This window comes from Gavialis gangeticus, unplaced genomic scaffold (genome assembly GCF_001723915.1).
Source record: "Gavialis gangeticus isolate Ggan-Ray unplaced genomic scaffold, GavGan_comp1, whole genome shotgun sequence".
NCBI classification, from domain to species: Eukaryota; Metazoa; Chordata; order Crocodylia; family Gavialidae; genus Gavialis; species Gavialis gangeticus.
This window is the reverse complement of record NW_017729025.1, coordinates 91,182,383-91,199,629: the sequence shown is the minus strand read 5'-3', so window position 1 is coordinate 91,199,629 and position 17,247 is coordinate 91,182,383. Positions and strand designations below refer to the sequence as shown.

The window sequence follows — 17,247 nt, the reverse complement described above, 5'->3', positions numbered from 1 at the left end:
TTACTATGGCCTATAGGGAGAACAATGCAGTAAAGGAAAGGGGAACTTGGCACTATGCCTCATGGACCTTTGCTCTACCTTGTGGTCTGAAATTTGGCCTTTCCTCTGTTAACTGAACAGCAAATGTCTATAGCTGTTGACTGAATTATCCAATAATACCTACCAAAAGCAATCAAATTGGATCACAACAGAGAGGGGGACTTATATTATTTTAAAACAAATTATTTGGTTCCAGAGGTTCTGAGCAAGTTACGCAGCTACTGAATTAAAGCAACAAAATTAGTCTGAGAAAGGCTGTGCTCGACTTATTTCCAATTCCACTGAAGCTGAAGAGGGTCAGAGCCATTTTGCTTAAGTGTCCTGTGCTGAAATTTGGGGCTCTTCTGGTATTATTAATCTGCTAATTAGCCCAATGAAATTTGGGATTCTGGGTAAATTCTATGGACAGCAGTTTTGGGCTTTTCCTAAGAGAAGCGGAGATGGAAGGTTTTCTTATAAAGATTTGCAAAACATGTCTTGGCTATAACATGGTTTGACTGCCTTAATAGCATGGGTATTACGAACCCAGATGAGTGACTTGCCTTAACCTTGTAGAAGCCTTCTAGGGGGCTGCACAACTGCTTCTGTCCCTGAACTAAAAAATCTATCAGTCTACAAGCAGTGACACTTCCTAATAGCTACAGTCCAGTTCAGGACTCCTTCCATGTTCAGGTAAAAAATAAATAAAACAAATCCCTGTCCCGCTCTGTACCTTGCCTCCCTGCTGCTTAGTGTTGTCAACTGTTTCTCTTAGTCAAAATTCAAATCTGGAAGTGTAGGGATAACTAGAACTACAGGAGGAATTCATCATGCTGCAATACAATCTAGAGAGTCTTGTGTAATGGGTTTTTCAGGCAACAAAGGGAGATTCAGTATTAATAAATGTAAAGTCTTGCCCACAGGCAGAGAAAATAAAGAGTGCCAACACTGGGTGGAATGTGACCAACCAGCTACGACCATTGTGTAAAGAGGAGTTTACTTTCATCTTTTCTCTTTCATTTTGTCCTAATATTGGGCAAGACTGAAGGTGTTTTCTATGACACCACAGAGATGGTGCAAAGATTACTCAAGTCTAGTACCTGAGCATGACAATTGTTGGTGCCTGGTGGCCTTGCTAGCATCTGACTCTCAGGAAGGGGCATGCAGGGGTGGCAATAGGGCAGGAAGAAGGCCCTGAATTCCTTATAATGGCCTCCTTGAGAGTTTGCCCTGCTTACACATTGGGGAAATCTATATTTCACCCTCTACAAACCTGGCACATCATCTGTGTTCTAGGAGACATTGGGCTAGTCTTATGCCCAACCTTAAGGGGGCTTCCTCTGGGGTGATGAACTGCCCAGCACCATGAATTCTGTAATACCACACTTGGATCCATCAGGTTGCATTAGGCCTCAGCACTGTGGCTGCAGGAAGGAAGGTTTGTGACTGGAATGGCCAGGCAAGGTGACCATGAGAGGAGATCCGGTACTTCCTTGTACAGCAGACCTGGAGGTTCAACTGAGGCCATTTTCCTAGATTTGGCGCAACAAGTCTTGGATTTGAGCCAGACCCTCATGGCTGTTATCCACACAAGGAGGGGCATGTGCTTGCAGCAGCACAAATAGTAGCAGCATAAATTTATGCTGCTACTTTGGGCTGTAGTGCACACCTCTGCTTGTGTGGTTTGCAGTGGGACACATTGTCCCACTGCTCCATGTGCTGCAGGGGGGGCTGGTTGGGGTAAAGGGTGCTTCAGTGAAAGGCTAGCCAGCAGGCAGCCCCCATGCTGAGGCACCCTGTGCTTCAGCCATCAGGGGACTGGCACGTGGAGACGGGGGAGCAAGTAGCCCAGAGCTGCCTGCTCCCCCATCTCCATGAGCTGCAAAGCCCCCATGCTGAGGCACCCTGTGTCCCAGCTATCCACTCCCTGGCAGGCTGGGCTGCAGAGTGCCTCGAGATCGGGGAGCAGACAGCCCTGGGTTGGCTGCTCCCCTGTCTCCACATGCCTCGGTGAGAGGGCTTTGCTGTGCAGCGCCTGTCTTGAGTTACACTGTACCCCAGCCAGCTGTGGAGCAGTTGGATGGGGTGCAGTATGCCTTGAGATGAGAGAGCAGGCAGCCCTGGGCTGCTTCCCTGTCTCTGTGTGCCTCAGTGTGGGGGCTTCGCAGTCATGGTTGCCTGCTCCCCTGTCTTGAGGCATACTGTGCCCCAGCCAGGTGCTCTCAGCATGGGGGCTCTGTAGCCCACAGAGATGGGGGAGCAGGTAGCCCTCAGCTGCCTGATCCCCTGTCTCTATGTTTGTCCTGGCACACAGCACTTTGGTGTGCTTTGTGCCACATTTTTTTCCAGGGTTTTTTTTTGCTACTGGGAAATCCCGGTAGCAAATTTTGCCCGTGCTGCTAATTAGCAGCCCTGCACACCATTTAACATGCAACACATGCAGTTTGTGGCACTGCAAAGAGGCTTGCGGTGTCACAAACCACACGTACCTGCACATTTGGATCCGGCCCATGAGTCAACATTTGGGGTATTCTTAACACAGCAGGGCAGGCATCATCACTAGTAACTGCAACACAAGTATTAGCACAAAAAAGGTTGCCTGAAGGAGAGATTGGAACCAAAGCCATAGTAGACAGAGGAAAGGAATAAAAGCCATCTTACCTTGGGTAAGCAGCAGCGCTGTAAGGAAAGAGAAACAAAAGAAAGAAGAAAACAGGAAGAGAGTTAATATTCTATTGGGAAAAGCTGTAAAGGCTTTTTGCAGATGGTAGTTTTAAATGAGCGATGGACTTGGCTTAATGCAGTGTGAGCTCTTTGTTGTAGCCACATGCTAGGTGCAGGCCTGTGAGCATGCCCAGTAGCAGCAGGATGAGAAGGAGGCTGGAAAAAATGGGTGTGCATCAAGGGCTTTGTTTTTTGGAAGTCTTCCCCCTCCCCGTGAGCAAAGGCAGGGGGTTGGGTTGTGGAGGGTGGAGGTAGTAGGTAGGGGATAGGAAGAGTGTGTGGGAATTGTCACACCTGACATCTGGACCTGAGATGAGCCAAAGTGACCCAAAATGAGTTGGAGTCATCCCTATTTGAGGTGCAGTGTACAGATGTGGAGAAAGGACACAAGAAAAACATGAAGGCCTTGGTCAGCTGATGCACTGAGAGAGATTTTCTTCAGTTCCTGTTGAGAGTGCAGACTGTGGGGGAGTGGGGCTCACTGAGAAGAACATGGCAAGGGCTGCCACACATTATCTCCCCAAACTCACAAGGAAGTCCTGACTTTCACAGATCTATCCTGCATCACACAAGCATAGCTTGCAGAGACTGAGAATCCCAAGCAGAATGTAGATGTCACAGTGCACCATCACACTGAGTCTTCATAAGTCTTTTTGCTTCTAGTTGGGTGTGTGCATGACAGTATGGCTTCGACATGTCTCACACAGTGTTACCACATAAGAATGCAACTGCAGCATGACAATGTGTTGTAATGCAGTTAGTTGGTCCTGCAAGATTAGGACATGCTGTAACATGAGTGTGTTGGAGAAGGGGAAAAAAGTGACAACCGTCTTGGCTTAATGCAGTGTGAACTCTCTGTTGTAGCCCCATCCTAAGTGCAGGTGTGCATCTTGCATAGAACAAACTACATTTCTTCTTCAAAAAATGTCCTTTACAGCTGTCCTGCTGTCATTGACACTGATTACATGACACTCCTTTAACCCTATCTCCTTATAGTTGTCAGAAAAAAAGATCCTACAGGACCCTTTCTTGGTCTAATCCAGGGGTGGGCAAAATATGGCCCGCAGGCCACATCCAGCCCATGAGGCCATTCTATCTGGCCTGCGAGGCCCCTAAAAAAATGTAGACATTTAATATTTCTCTGCCCTTGGTTCCTGAACAGGAACCAAGGGCAGTAGGACCCAGGGGAAGCCTGGCGGGCTCCAACAACAGCGGCCTGCTTGGCCCTGCCCCCAGCCGGAAACCCCAGTGCCCTTTCTGGGCTGGGAGCACATGGCTGTCCTGGTGTGGGAAGCTCAGGTAAGGGGGGGGACCCCGGGCAAGGAAGAAGCATTGGGGTGCAGGGTGGGAAGCGGCTCCACTCCGCCCCACGCCTGGTACTTCAAGTTGCTAGGAGATTGTGCCCTGTCAACAGATTTTGTCTGGCCAGCACCAGGTCCATTGACCATAGCCCAAGCCGTTGCAGGGGTGGGAGGGAAGTACTGACTCAGGCCACAACAGCTCACCAGATCTCCCTAAGTGGCCCTTGGGCCCAAATAATTGCCTACCGCTGCCATAGGTCTTTTAGTCCAAGAATCTTAAAACACTGAACAATGAGTAATCTTAGCATTCCCATTTTACAGATGCCAAAATGGAAGCAAAGAAAGATCAATGGGAACAGCCTTAGCTGTCTAGTAAGTGGACTGATCTTGAAAGGTGCCAAACACTTTTCTCTATTGTGGTATTTTAATTTCTGCTTGCCTCTGGAAAAAAATCAAGGCACTTTTATGTATGTGCTTTATTTAAATATCTGAGTTCCAAGATGTTTGCCTAGCTGAAGGTTCACACAGCACAGAAGTGACAAAGCTGGGAAAGGTAACACTGAATGCCAGTTCTCAGTCCATTCTTATATCTACAAGACAATACTCTCAGTCACATTTTTCAATTCAGCTTGCAGTAAGACATCAGAACAGGAAATATTAGCCAACCAATGTGACACTACCGTGAAAACATCAGTGACACTGTATATACCTTAGCGTCAGTCTAGAGGCTGGCAGTAGTTTAACGTCCTTCTCTGTCTATATGCATTTGTGTGCATGGTGGCTGGGGGTCCGAAAAGAGTGACAAGCGTAAGAATTTACTGGACCTCTATTAACATCTAGTAGCTGTCTTAATAACTCTAAAGTTTGCTTATGCTAAAAGTATAAGGGGCATTCAGGCAGAATACACCTGCTTCCCTGCTGAATATTTCAAGTATGTCATGGAGATAAGAATGCATTTGCCATGCTCATGAATGCTGCAGACACTTGTGGTATGGGGGAGGTATGAAGTATATGCACTGATTTCCAAAGGAGTGCCTGTGGAATATTAGCAGCACAATAATTGTGCCAGGGATCAACAGTGAAAGAATTCCAAACAGATGAAAGTTTTTATGAGTCTTTTTTACAGATACTGAAGAAAAGGAGGATTATGAGGGGCTGCCAAAGTAACTACTTGAACAGGAAATCTTTCTGAGAATGTCCTCATAAAAGCAAGTGACTGATATCACTGGTTAAAGCCAGGTTGTGTATTGATAGGAAGTCTGAAGTTTTTATCCTACAGCTGTCTCATTCCAACTCAATCTTAAAATGTAATTCACTTTTCCTCCAATCCTGCGGTCTATATACAGCCCTAGAAAACTTCCATGTGCTTTGTGGAAAACTAGACCTAACTTCTACGGCACGATCTCCTAGCAACTTGAAGTATTTGATGAGATAGACTGCAAATTGCACAGCAGCTAAAGCAGAGATGGAGATTTTCCTTCTATTAAATATGAAAATGAATAATAATAATAGTGTTGAGCAGCACCAGTGTTATTTAACTATTACATTCAATTTAGTTTACACTATTTCTAAATGTTTAATGTGCCACGGATTATTTGTATTAGCTATCTACTCCTGCATTCTGGAGGGTGCCAGAGATTTTGGACTCAGCCAGGAAAGGACTGTGTCCTTGGCACCCATAGAGGCAACTTGAAACTGTGGGATACAGATAGTAGCTGCATTCCAATAATAACGTTTGCATTGTTGTTGTTCCGTTTCAGAGTGAATAGTCAATTGAGATTCATAGGGGAAACTAAGACATTCCCTTAAAGCTATTGTTTCAAGCTGCTGCCTGCAGACTCAGGAGAGCAAGACTGTATAGTTTATATTTTGGTTTTGTTTTGGAAAGTTTCTCTGCAACAATGAGAATTAGTAAAACAGGCCCTGAAGCACAGGGCATATAAATGAACGTAGCTCTGTTAATTTCAGATTTATTTAAACTGAAAACTTGGATTGTGCGTTCCAATTCTACAGCAAGGGATAGATTCTGTGACAAATTTTACAGCTGAAGAGTTGTGGGAAATGGGGGACCCTGAAATCTCCCACTGTATCTTCATTTCTACCTCAAACACATCTTTCCCTTCCAGAATATCACAAAACAGCCCTGTTAATAAGCCTCTAACTGTAACTTACAGCACTGCTTGCATTTCTAATGGGGGGTCCCCCCTCCCAGCTCTGGCCCACTGTATCTCAAGGTTAAGTTGTAGCACCCATGCTCTTCCAGTTCTGGACTTCTGAACACAGTGACAAATTCAATTCAATTGCCTTAGGCAGGCAGAAACATTATTGCATGTGTTGATTCAATGTTCAAAATTAATCTAATAATGAAAGATTACTGGACCCCAAAGCTACAGTGATTGTAAAAAATACCAATTTATATGTTTCTTAAAGCTATTATTCTAGGGCCCTGGGATTTGAGTTTACCTTTTTTTCATTTGCTTTTGTGCCTGCAAAACAAGTATTTTGCTCTCTTTCACCTATGTTAGGATACATGAATATTTGAAGACTCCTGCAAAGCTATGAATGAAACATCAACACTACAAAATGGAAAGCCAAGGGTTTACTTTATCTTTATATTTCTGAGTGAATATTGGGCATGCAAGCAAGAAAACGATTTCACAGGCTAGAGCTTCCATTTTGTACACAGATGCTAATGTATCCTTACACCTGACCTGTAACATCCCCTATCAGTGTGCCTCTATCCGTATATGCCAATCTTCATCTGAAGTTCCTCTTCACTGTTGCAGTCCTGGGCTCTTTCTTACTCCTGACCTGCAGTGCCCCTTTTTGCTTTTCCAGCCACTGGTCTGGCTACAGCAAAGCTAATGAAGCTCAGCCCTGAAATATGACCCCCCTCTTACTGGTATTCTCAGGGGTCTGACTAGTATATTGCAATAGGAAGCTAGTAAAATAAGCTCAGCATCCACTACCACAATAGCAAACATGTATCCCATGCTTACACTTCACAAAAATGCAAGATGAGATCAACACATGATACTTCAGGCAGGGTAGGTAGGTACCATTAACACTACTTTCTGCTGAATTCTCAGGGGATCTGAAGCTATGTTTTCAATATATTCTTTACCAGGCTGCTAGGGAGAAGGCAGGTAAGGGGATTCCATTCTAAATGAGAAAATGAGAAAACAGATGGAAGATAATGAAATGCAATCACATTTCAGCTGCCAGCTTTTCAGTGGAGACCTACAGGGATGAATATAACATACGTGGTTCAACTCCTTTAAGGATGGCCTCTGCATATACTGCTGCTTAACTTATGAGAATCAGCCTGTCAATAGGAAACACTGCAGGTGATCACTCATAAATATCAAATGCTGCATCAGAAGCGAGAAGGATCAGAAGTCCAGAGAAATGGAAGAGTCCAAAAGGGCGACTAGGGAATCATCTCGACAACTCCAAAGTAGATCCCTTTGCATGGTTGCTTGGCTTGGTGCCAGGCAGCAAGGTAAAGGCTAGTGAGATGGAAATCAGCAGAGGAAGTATTCAGCTCGAGCTCAGCTGGGGATAGGGGCATGGCTGAGGCAGAAAAGCAACAATTCTGATGCAGAAGCTTCTCTATGTGCAGTATGGCTTTCCCATTTATTGACATCACTTCAGTTTGCTTCTGGGATGTAATAATTGGCTTGGTTCCCCATTACAATTCTTGGTCCCAGTGCCTCCTGAACTGGTACCGCTTTCCCTGGTGGGCTGTCCTTCTAACAACAAGTCAACCTGCAAGTCTAAACGCTTGCCCTTTTTTTTTAAGTCTGGCAACTGAAATCTTAATTTTAAAGCTCAGGTCAGTCTCTAAAATTTCATTTGTGTTTTAGGTTTTCTGTATCATATGAAGCACATAGGCCGAGTCTGCTGTGACAAAACAGAGGTGTAGCAACCACATTCCTCCCTGGTATAACTCCACTGAGGTCAATGGAGCTCACACCCACCACAGGTTGATTTGGCCCAGAGTGAGAGTAGGTCAGAAAACAGGTGCAAGAAATAATACTGTAACTGTTTGGTGTTATGAGTTGCATCCATTTTCTAACCTACAATGCAGCTTTCATCTTTCTTTACTTCACAGCAAATTTTAGTTCCAAATTTTTGACCCGTTTTGGACACGTTATAGATTGATAGAAGTATTTTCCAGTCAATAGTTGTACAACATTTGTGAGGTCTCTTGTAAGAATAAATGGCACTTCTGGGCTGATGGTTGCCTGGTGTCCACAGAGTAAACTGGTACAAGACAGGAGCAGCAGTGAGTCATGACAAGACTTGCGATTGCATAGCAAAATGGTCACTGGCAGCATCAAGAAGTGAGAACAGCACTGTTAGGATCACACGGTACTTGCGAAGGAGTCCAGTGACTGTGCAAATCAAGTAATAAGTGACTGGCATCTCTGTACTACTTACTGAACCCTTCCAGAACACCAAAGGAACTGAAAGAAGCTAAGCTCTCTGCATGGCTAAAGCTTTTTCATGAGAAGGCACCTATAGGTTTTGACTCTGTGCAACTTAGTGGAGTATGTGCTCTTTCCCTAAAGCAGTAACATACAGCTTAAACAAGTCAGACATGGTACTGAAATGGGCCTAATTCTGTTCTTGCTAATATCAACAGAAAAACTTAAGACTTGTAAAGGGCAAAATCAAGCTCATTTACTTCTTCAGGGGACTCACCACAGCAGTCCAGTTCTACCTGTGTGTTGCAGGATGAAATCGCCATCCCAAAAGAGATGGGAGCACAGAGGACCCTGCCAGGCAAAAAAAATCTAAATTCTTAGAGTGAATCACTCCCATTGTTCAGTCAGAAAACAAAACCTTCTTGGGGAATGCCTATACTATGAATGAAAAGAGGTCTGTTCATACATGAGTTGCCTAATTCAACTTGGAAGAGCAGTGAGGATAAGGAGATTTGTGTTTTGCATAGCACACAGGGCAGTTCTAGTTCACCTTCAGGTTTCCTTTAGCTTGAACTTGTGCAATTCACCCAAGTTAAAATCCAAGTTAATTTGTCTCTATTGTAATTTTGATCTGAATTAGCTAACTTGGCTTCACTTACCAAGTTAAGACCATAAAGTTCTTTACAGCTTGGGTATAAGCCTCACTGTAGCTTTCAACCATAATCTCTCTTTAGGAAGCAGAGTCTTCCATAAGAAAGGCCCATGCACAAAACAGAATCCAGTTTGCGACTTGTCTGTTCTGGACTGCTACATGCTAGAGGGAGTAGAGCCCAATCATCCAAAGCCTCTGTAAACATGCTGTCTGTGAGGAAGGGATTCTGAGTTCCAACTTCCTGTGAAGTCAAACCTTGTACATGCCAATTTTTTTAAGAAGTAAAATTTTCCTTGAAAACTTCTGAGCTCTATCAGGCACTTCATTCTAAATGCAGCCTTCACTCACCATTTCTGAACCTGGATTTTCCACTGATTTGCAGCAGGGCAAATTCTCCCAAGCAGGACTCGGAATTGCCATCATAAAATGTAATTTTCCAAAGGTATTTCTCATCATTGCTCCCTATCAAGTAGAAACTTCCAAAGTATCGTCTGCATTAACTCACTGCTCTGACTGTGCTCTGCTCAATACTCTAGGGTTAATCACAGTGTAAGTAAAATGTGAAGATTAGCTCTCAGGGAAAGGTAACCAGGCTCTGCTCCTGTAATTTTGGACTGTGCGCAAACTGTAAATGCCAATGTGTGAAAAAGGTACAGACAGACATTCTCTGAATCCAGAGAGCCTGCAGGGCCAACAGTAACAAAAACCTAGGTCTGGACTGTGATCTAATGTGACACTATAGCCACCATGACAGTAAGCCAACTCATAAGGTGTCATCTTTTAATAAAGGAAAAGACTTGATTCACCCGAGGGATACTCAAAAGGTGCTGGCAGAAGGATGGCCAGGAAGGTAGCTCAATCTGCTGGGAGGTTTCTGTGCTCAGCAGACACAGACTTGGTTCCTGTTACTGCAAATAAGGGGAAGAGACAAAGCCAAGAGAATCCATAACTTAGTTTCTAAAGACCAAGAGGGAGAAAAGATCAGGAAATCCTGGGGACGGGTGGCAGAACAGAGCAAGCCAACTCATCTTTAACTAAGCAAGAAATGTATATCTCCTTTGAGGATATATTTTTTAGTTTGGTATATGCATGTCAGTGCTGCCATACTGAGTTGCCTTTACCAGTACTTCTTGCACCTAATCTGTTCCTACTGAATTACTATCAGTCTTTGTTTAAGATGGTGTTGGCAAGATACCAAAGTCAGATCTATTCTAATGAACTTGAACCTTTTCAGTGTACTTAAAGAATAGCTGATTAAGGAGAACTGCATGATATAATATATTTGGATTTTCAGAAAGTCTTTGAAGAAGTGCCTTGCAAGAAGCTATCTGAGAAACTCAGCAGTCATGAGCTTCCCAGTGAAGTTTCTCATGGATCAAATACTGTCGAAAGGACAGAAAACAAAGACTTAGGAATGACTAGTCAATTCTGTCAAGGCAAAGGTTAACTATTGGGTGCCATAGGCACAGAAACAAGACTGGCATTGCTTAATGTATTTATTAAATGAATGGGGGGTGAGCAGTGCACTAACAACATCTGCAGATCACCCAGAATTAGGCTGTCACACAATAAAGGCTGTTAATATAGATATTGAGAACATCCACAGTTACATTAGACAGAATAAAAAAACAGAAGGGACACAGATCTTCATGCTGCAGGACATGAGGGAACCCCTAATTGCTGGCAAATATGATTATTATTTATTACTTGCATTGGTATTATTCTAGTGCCTGGTAGCCTAGTTATGGACCTGAACTCCACTGCAATAAGCACGGTAGGAGAAAAATCTGTCTATATGCAGGTTATTCCATAGCTGTCCCAGAGATACAGATACATGCACATGCCTTTGAAACATCTGGTGCTGGCTACAACTAGTAGGAAAAAAATGATTCCCATGGAAAACAAGTTTTTATCAAAAAAAAAAATGGGGGAAAGCCCCCTGAAACATATTTTAAGCAACTGTTCTGTTTCCAGGGCTGAGGCTTTTTTCCAATGAAAAAAATTACATGATGATGATGATGATGATGATGATAACAACAACCACCAAAATAAAATAACCAGCTAATTTTCTGTCAAAAATAAGTTGCGACTAGTCCCAATACTGGCCATTTTTGGCAACAAGACACCAGTCCAGATGGACCACTTATCTGCTCATAGTGATAGCACAGTGAACTGCAGAACCTACTGGTAAGTGGCGGTTCATTACTTTATTTACTGCTAGGTAGGGATGGAAAAATGCAGGCTGACAGGCACCAGTGTCCACCCATCTCACAGTGATGCTTTCCTGTAATGGATACAGTCACAATACTTGACAGGAGGTGTGCTCGACCTCTGGCACTGATACAGAAAGGCATATGTGGGAAGAGCATTAGTATACATTTTGTAAATCTGCATACAGGTGCTCCAACGACTGTTTTACAGATACTAAACTCTGTGCATGGGCCAAAAAAGCTGCCTCTTCTCATGTTGGTTTCTCTCCACATCAATGGACTAAGACAATTCCACCATATACCTTGGGTCCAGTCAGTACTGTACAGAGAAGTACTCTTTGCTAGTGGTTATTGTTTTTGATTAATAGATATGCAGGAGAATCAATAATCCACATAGACTACACTGTCTTGTATGGTGTATGCAGTTATTTGTCCTTGGCAGCATCCTCTTTGATTACGTATCCATGGGAAATTGCTGAATCCACACAGCTAGCAGCAATTGCCTTTGGAATTTTACTGGCCCAAGGCTTCAGACCAAGATCCAGATTCAAAATAAGCTATCCAAATCTAGCACTGGAGCATTCAGATAGGCACAGACATTGACTTGCCTGCATGCCAGTTGACACTTACTGTATCTCTGCTTTCTGGCCCTGAAACATGGACAATCAAATGACAACACCATTAAGACTGGATGCATTTCACCCATGCTGCCTATTATTTATCCTTAAGAGGAACTGGAAGGACCATGCATTGAACAAGGAAGTCTCTGGGCAAGCTCAAATCATCAGCATTAGAGCTATAACAGCAAAGCACAATTGAGATGGACTGGATGTCTTAGTAGGATGCCTGATAGGAGATTACCTGAAAAAATTACTTTCTGGTCAGCTGAGTCAAGTAACATGCTCCTGCTCCCAAAGGGGCCAGAAACAATGCTTTAAAGGAACTATGAAGGGCAATCTAAAAGCATCAGATATCCCTATAGCATTCCAGGGACAGGCTGTATATGACAGAGCTAAATGGAGAGGAAAAACAAACAAGGGCACACACTGAAGAGAACCACATCCTGTGTGCTAGGTACAAAATGTGCCAGCGGAAAATATCAGGAGAGACTTTTCCTCTAAAGCAACCTTCCCTGTACCTACCAGGATTGACTGGAGCTGCATCTCATTGGCCTTCAAAGCTATGCAAAGGCCCAGCTACATCACAACAAGAATGAACTGATGGATTATGATATTAATAGTAACTATAAGTATATGGGCATGCATCTTTTGAGTACATGTCTGTGTGAGCATGTCTGTACCTGAATATCTGCTTATTGGCAGATGCCAGAATACTCTTACATGTGGGTATGTGTTTTCACAGACCTCTATCTAGGTTTTATGCCACATGCATTGCTATGGATGTGTCAACATATGCAATTAATGTGAAGAAATAAACTCTGGAGTTTATTGCTCCTGGGTGCACCATTTCAATGTGTGCCCAGGACCACAGCAGGTTGAGCTGGGTTGGAGAAGCCCCAGCTGGCAGGGGGCCCCAGGGGTTATTCTGTCAACCTGGGGCTGCTCTCCCCTGGCTCAATGTGCTGTGGCAGGGCTGGCTAGGGCACGAGGGTGCTCCAGTGTGGGGCTAGTTGGCAAGCAATCCCTGCACTGAAGCACCCTCATGCTCAACCAGCTCCTCCAGCATCTACATGTATGCTGCTGCAAAGTAAAAAACTGCAGCAGAATAGGACTTGTACTTAGTACTAGTTCTAAATACACATGGCTAAATTAAATGCATACTCTTTGAATAGGCCTGTTTTACTCTCTGATCTAGATCTCTCTGTATGACTACTCTATCCTTGCCATTACTTGCATTCTGACACTAGTTCAAAATGGACATTTTTTTCTTTCATGTATGCCAATATAAATTAAAAGTACATCTATTCAAATCTAAGGGACTTCAAGGTATAAAACAGGTGAGACTGAAATTGAACTCGAACCAAATGATCTGCTGGATGAAGCCCGAAAGTTGTTCACCTGCTTTTGTCACAGGAAAGAGGGGAACTCACTCTCACCTTCTGTTACCCAGCAGCGAAGTAGAAGACAAAAGGGCACTCATCCATTTGTGAGCATTATTTTCAGATCCCCACGGAACATGTGGGCAGAAGAGGAAAAGGTGAAGAGATACCATTATTCGCATTAGTAGATAGTCTGTGCAAGGGCTCAGTACTTTGAAAAGTTATTGGGTTCAAAACAGAGAGAACTGGGTGAAACCTAATACCCTGTCTTACACAGGGGGCACACCATATGAGCTAGTAGTCATAGGATCATAGGAAAATAGGGCTGAAAGGGACCTCCATGAGGTTATCTAGTGCAGTCCCCTGCTCAAGGCAGGACTATCCCTGACTAAACTGTCCCAGTCAAATGTCTGTTGCTGAGATGGTGTCTCAGCTATCTCATAGTCCTTCCTGGCCATGGTTGTCTGATGCCTTGAGTCAGGCGGGACATATGTCCCCCCTGACACCAGTCAGCAACCTGGGGGGGTTCCCCCACGGCTGATCTCACTCACTATGAAAGTGGTTGCATTGCTTCTGGAAGTCCCGCGGCTTTTGCTGGTGGCCCCAGCTCCCTGGCTGGTGCTTGCAGTGGGGGCACTGGTGCTTCCGTCTGCCCCCTGCCACCGGCTAAACAGGTACTGTGGCCTGGCAGGGCATGCACCGGTGCTCTCAGGGGGTGCCTGTGTACCCCCTATGCATCACCCCTGTTCCTGGCATTAAGTTCTATGAATGTAGCACTGTCATGCAGTATGTTGTCATGTTGATACAAGCTACATGAAATTGGTAGTTTGATAATAAGATAGTAAGACCTGGCTAGAGACAGCTGTTGTGTGAGAGAAGAAAAAATAGGAATTTCAACAAGGGAAAAATCACGATACCTAGGCAATAGCCAGATACTCCTCAAAACATGAAATACTACATGGACACGAGGGGCTACAAACTTGTTTTGAAGCAGACCAAGTACTGAGCAAGCTTCCCTTCCTTGCCTGTCCATTCTTGTTGGTCTGAGCACTCCTTGTTGTTCCAGCACCAAGCCCCTGCACAACTCCTGTAAATGCATTTTAGTCCTACGTAGCTCTGGCTAGTACATCCCAGTAAAGGTATGCTACAGTGTGGAAATTCTGCAATGCACACAAATTGTTCATAAAATCCTGGGAGGAGTCAAGTAAAACAGGCCTAATTAAAGTTTAAACCCAGGGGTCCAGTGATGAAGGCAAATGTAATGTAATGCTGGCCTATCACCTAGTCACCAGGAGTCTTTGCTCTTCCTTCACTTTAACTTTCATTAACTCATTTTGGCCACATTTTTCTTTCTTTCCTTGATCCTCAACCCTTTCTGCACAGCCTTTTCTACACTGTTCATCTCCTGGTCCTTCTACTCTATCACTGCCCCTGTGACAGATACTAAAAGTGCCTTTCCTCTTCTCTCACACATGACTGGATGACTGGGACCTCATGTAAGCCTCTTGCTCTACTTCCTTCTGACTATTCTGTGCAGCCAGAGGGAAACCATGGTGGTATCAGCCCCTCATATGAGTGACTGGCAATCCAGGTGTAGTAAATTCCTGCTGAGTTACAATAATTTCCCTCAGCTTTTCCACAGGTTGATAGCAGGGAGAAGAGTAGAAATCCTAGCACTTCAAGGACCCCCAATTACCCTGGCACTGGAGTCGAGACTCGATCCCCCTTGGGGTAGTAACTATGGGAGTCACCTAAAAAGAGCTGCCTGATCTGCTGAAGAAGGGAACCTGCCACCCCTCCTTATTGGGCAGACTGTGTGCCCCTCTCTCCAGATAAAGGAGGCTCCATCCACCCATTTGTGCATCTGTTTGTGGCTGACACCATCTCAACCAAGCCACAATGGGGTGTCAGCAGTGAAATCAGAGACCTAGAAGAGAGCAGTGATGCTGGGTTGCCCCTATCTACAGCAATCAAATGTAAGAGGAACGGAATATTTCAAACCTCTCAACTACTGCAGAAGCACCTCACTGGTCTGAAAGGCTGGTGTGATGGCACCCTTTCTCTTCCTGCCCACAGAATCATGTACAAGGAGGACAGACAGGCAAGGGCTATCTGGCTTCTCTTCCCATCTCAGGGAGTCTTTACAGAGGAGGAACTTCTCCATGCAGCTAGAACTGCCAGCAACATGTGCAGCAGGTTGGGAGAGGCAACGGAGCCTTTGTGCTCTTTCCGTGACCCTCTGGCTGAGTCCTTTTCATCTCCAACTGCCCACCTCAATTCCTGGATTGTAAACTCTGACACATGTCCTGGGTATAGGTTCAAATGGTGCCTAACCCAACACAAACAAGAATTATTCTTTTTTAGGGACTGTTAGGGTGGCAGAAAGGTATCTGGGCTCAGCAACAGGGAGCCCACTGCCTGAACCACCTGAACAAAACCATGAGGGAACAGTTGGGAGGAAAACAAAAAATAAACTCACTAACCAGATGTGGGCATTTTATCTATGCATTATCAATCCGACTGCTACTTTTTAGTTTATCTGGTGTGGTAGAAGCATGACAGCACCGTGATTAAGGCATCTTATTACAGATCCAGAGGCATGAGCTACAGGCTTGTGCTGTTGGCCACACACAGGCAATCCTATTCTGTCTGGTCATTTGGGGTGGAGGGGTCAAAACCACATCACTGCCAGTGCTGGTGATTATAGAAACTAGTATGCTTTAGCCGTGGCTGCTCACTGGGATGCTAGGTTCAGAACAGTCCTTTGATCTTCTGGCAATTTAAGTTGTGAATTTTCCAGAGATTTTCAGTGCTTCGGTACTACCTGGTATCGAGCTTGAGCTGTTTTATGTTGACAGCTCAGTGATGATAAGCATCACCTGCTGACAAATCAAGATGTTCCTGATTTGTTGTGGCTCTAACTGTGGCACGGAGAAGAAACACCCTCCTGCTATTTAACAGTAGTAAAGCATTCTCATGCCATGATCTTAAAATACACACAGACTGGGTTTGTTCTTCTCCATCAGTGTCATTTAAACCTCAAGCTGGGAATGACAGAATTATTCAGGGCAAGTAATGCAATAAAGTGTGGGTCTTAAAAACACAAGGCTCCATCCAGCAGCCTCTCCAGAGATCCCTGATTTGCTTAAAGGGCTCTGCTTTGTAAGTCAGTGTTGGCGTGACTCCTTGAGGAGTTCTGTGACCTTGGAGGCTTTCACACAAGGATTCCAGCAGTGATGACTTACAGCCTTCTCTGTATTCAGGCCCAGAAAACAAAAAACATTTATTTTCTGAGGAAGCTCAAACTTATATTAATAGCCAAGCTCTGGAACAAATAAAATTCCCTTGCTCTTGTTACAGTTGAAGCATCTTGGATCACATAATGTGTAACTGCACCTGTTGGTGTCTTCTTTTTGTACAATCCACAAAATAGGCTGTGCCCAAATTTTATTCAAGTAGGCACTCATTCGTACATATAGATCTAGCCAGATGCCAGTTCAGATGCCCAAAAGAAGAACTCAGATTACTTTTATTAAAGGATTGTGTTTAAAAATCACATCTTGGAGCAAAAGTCAGTGGTAAGACTCTCATAGCCAGCAGAGGCACCTGAAAAGGTTGAATACACGGGCAGATGAACTCAGATAAAGATACTGTAAGTGATGACAGAGTCAGGGTGCCTTTGCAGCTCTGCTATTGACTTGCTGGTTGACCTTTGGCAAATCACTTTCTCTGATTCACTGTATCTGTCTGCAATTTGGGATGATAATTTTGCTACATACTTACCTCATAGACATGTTGTGCAGCTCCATTAATAAGTATATGTGAAGTGCTTGGCGATTCTTGGATAAAAGAGGTCAAGAATGGCAAAGTATTATTTTACAACCAAAACATAGCAATCATAACTCCCCTGCTA

The 17,247-nt window shown here is 44.2% G+C and overlaps 1 protein-coding gene across 3 annotated transcripts in view; it reads right to left on the bottom strand.

Moving 5' to 3' along the window:
• The window catches only part of SLC8A3 (solute carrier family 8 member A3), a 270,725-nt gene that overhangs the window by 32,292 nt on the left and 221,186 nt on the right, over positions 1 to 17,247 (bottom strand). For 2 of the 3 annotated variants that reach the window (XM_019519149.1, XM_019519151.1), the window contains one exon: positions 2,680 to 2,697. The exons of the other annotated variant lie outside the window; for it this stretch is intronic. In XM_019519149.1, coding sequence (XP_019374694.1) covers positions 2,680 to 2,697 — 18 coding nt within the window. The remainder of the gene's footprint in view (positions 1 to 2,679; positions 2,698 to 17,247) is intronic. 3 annotated transcript variants of the gene reach the window in all.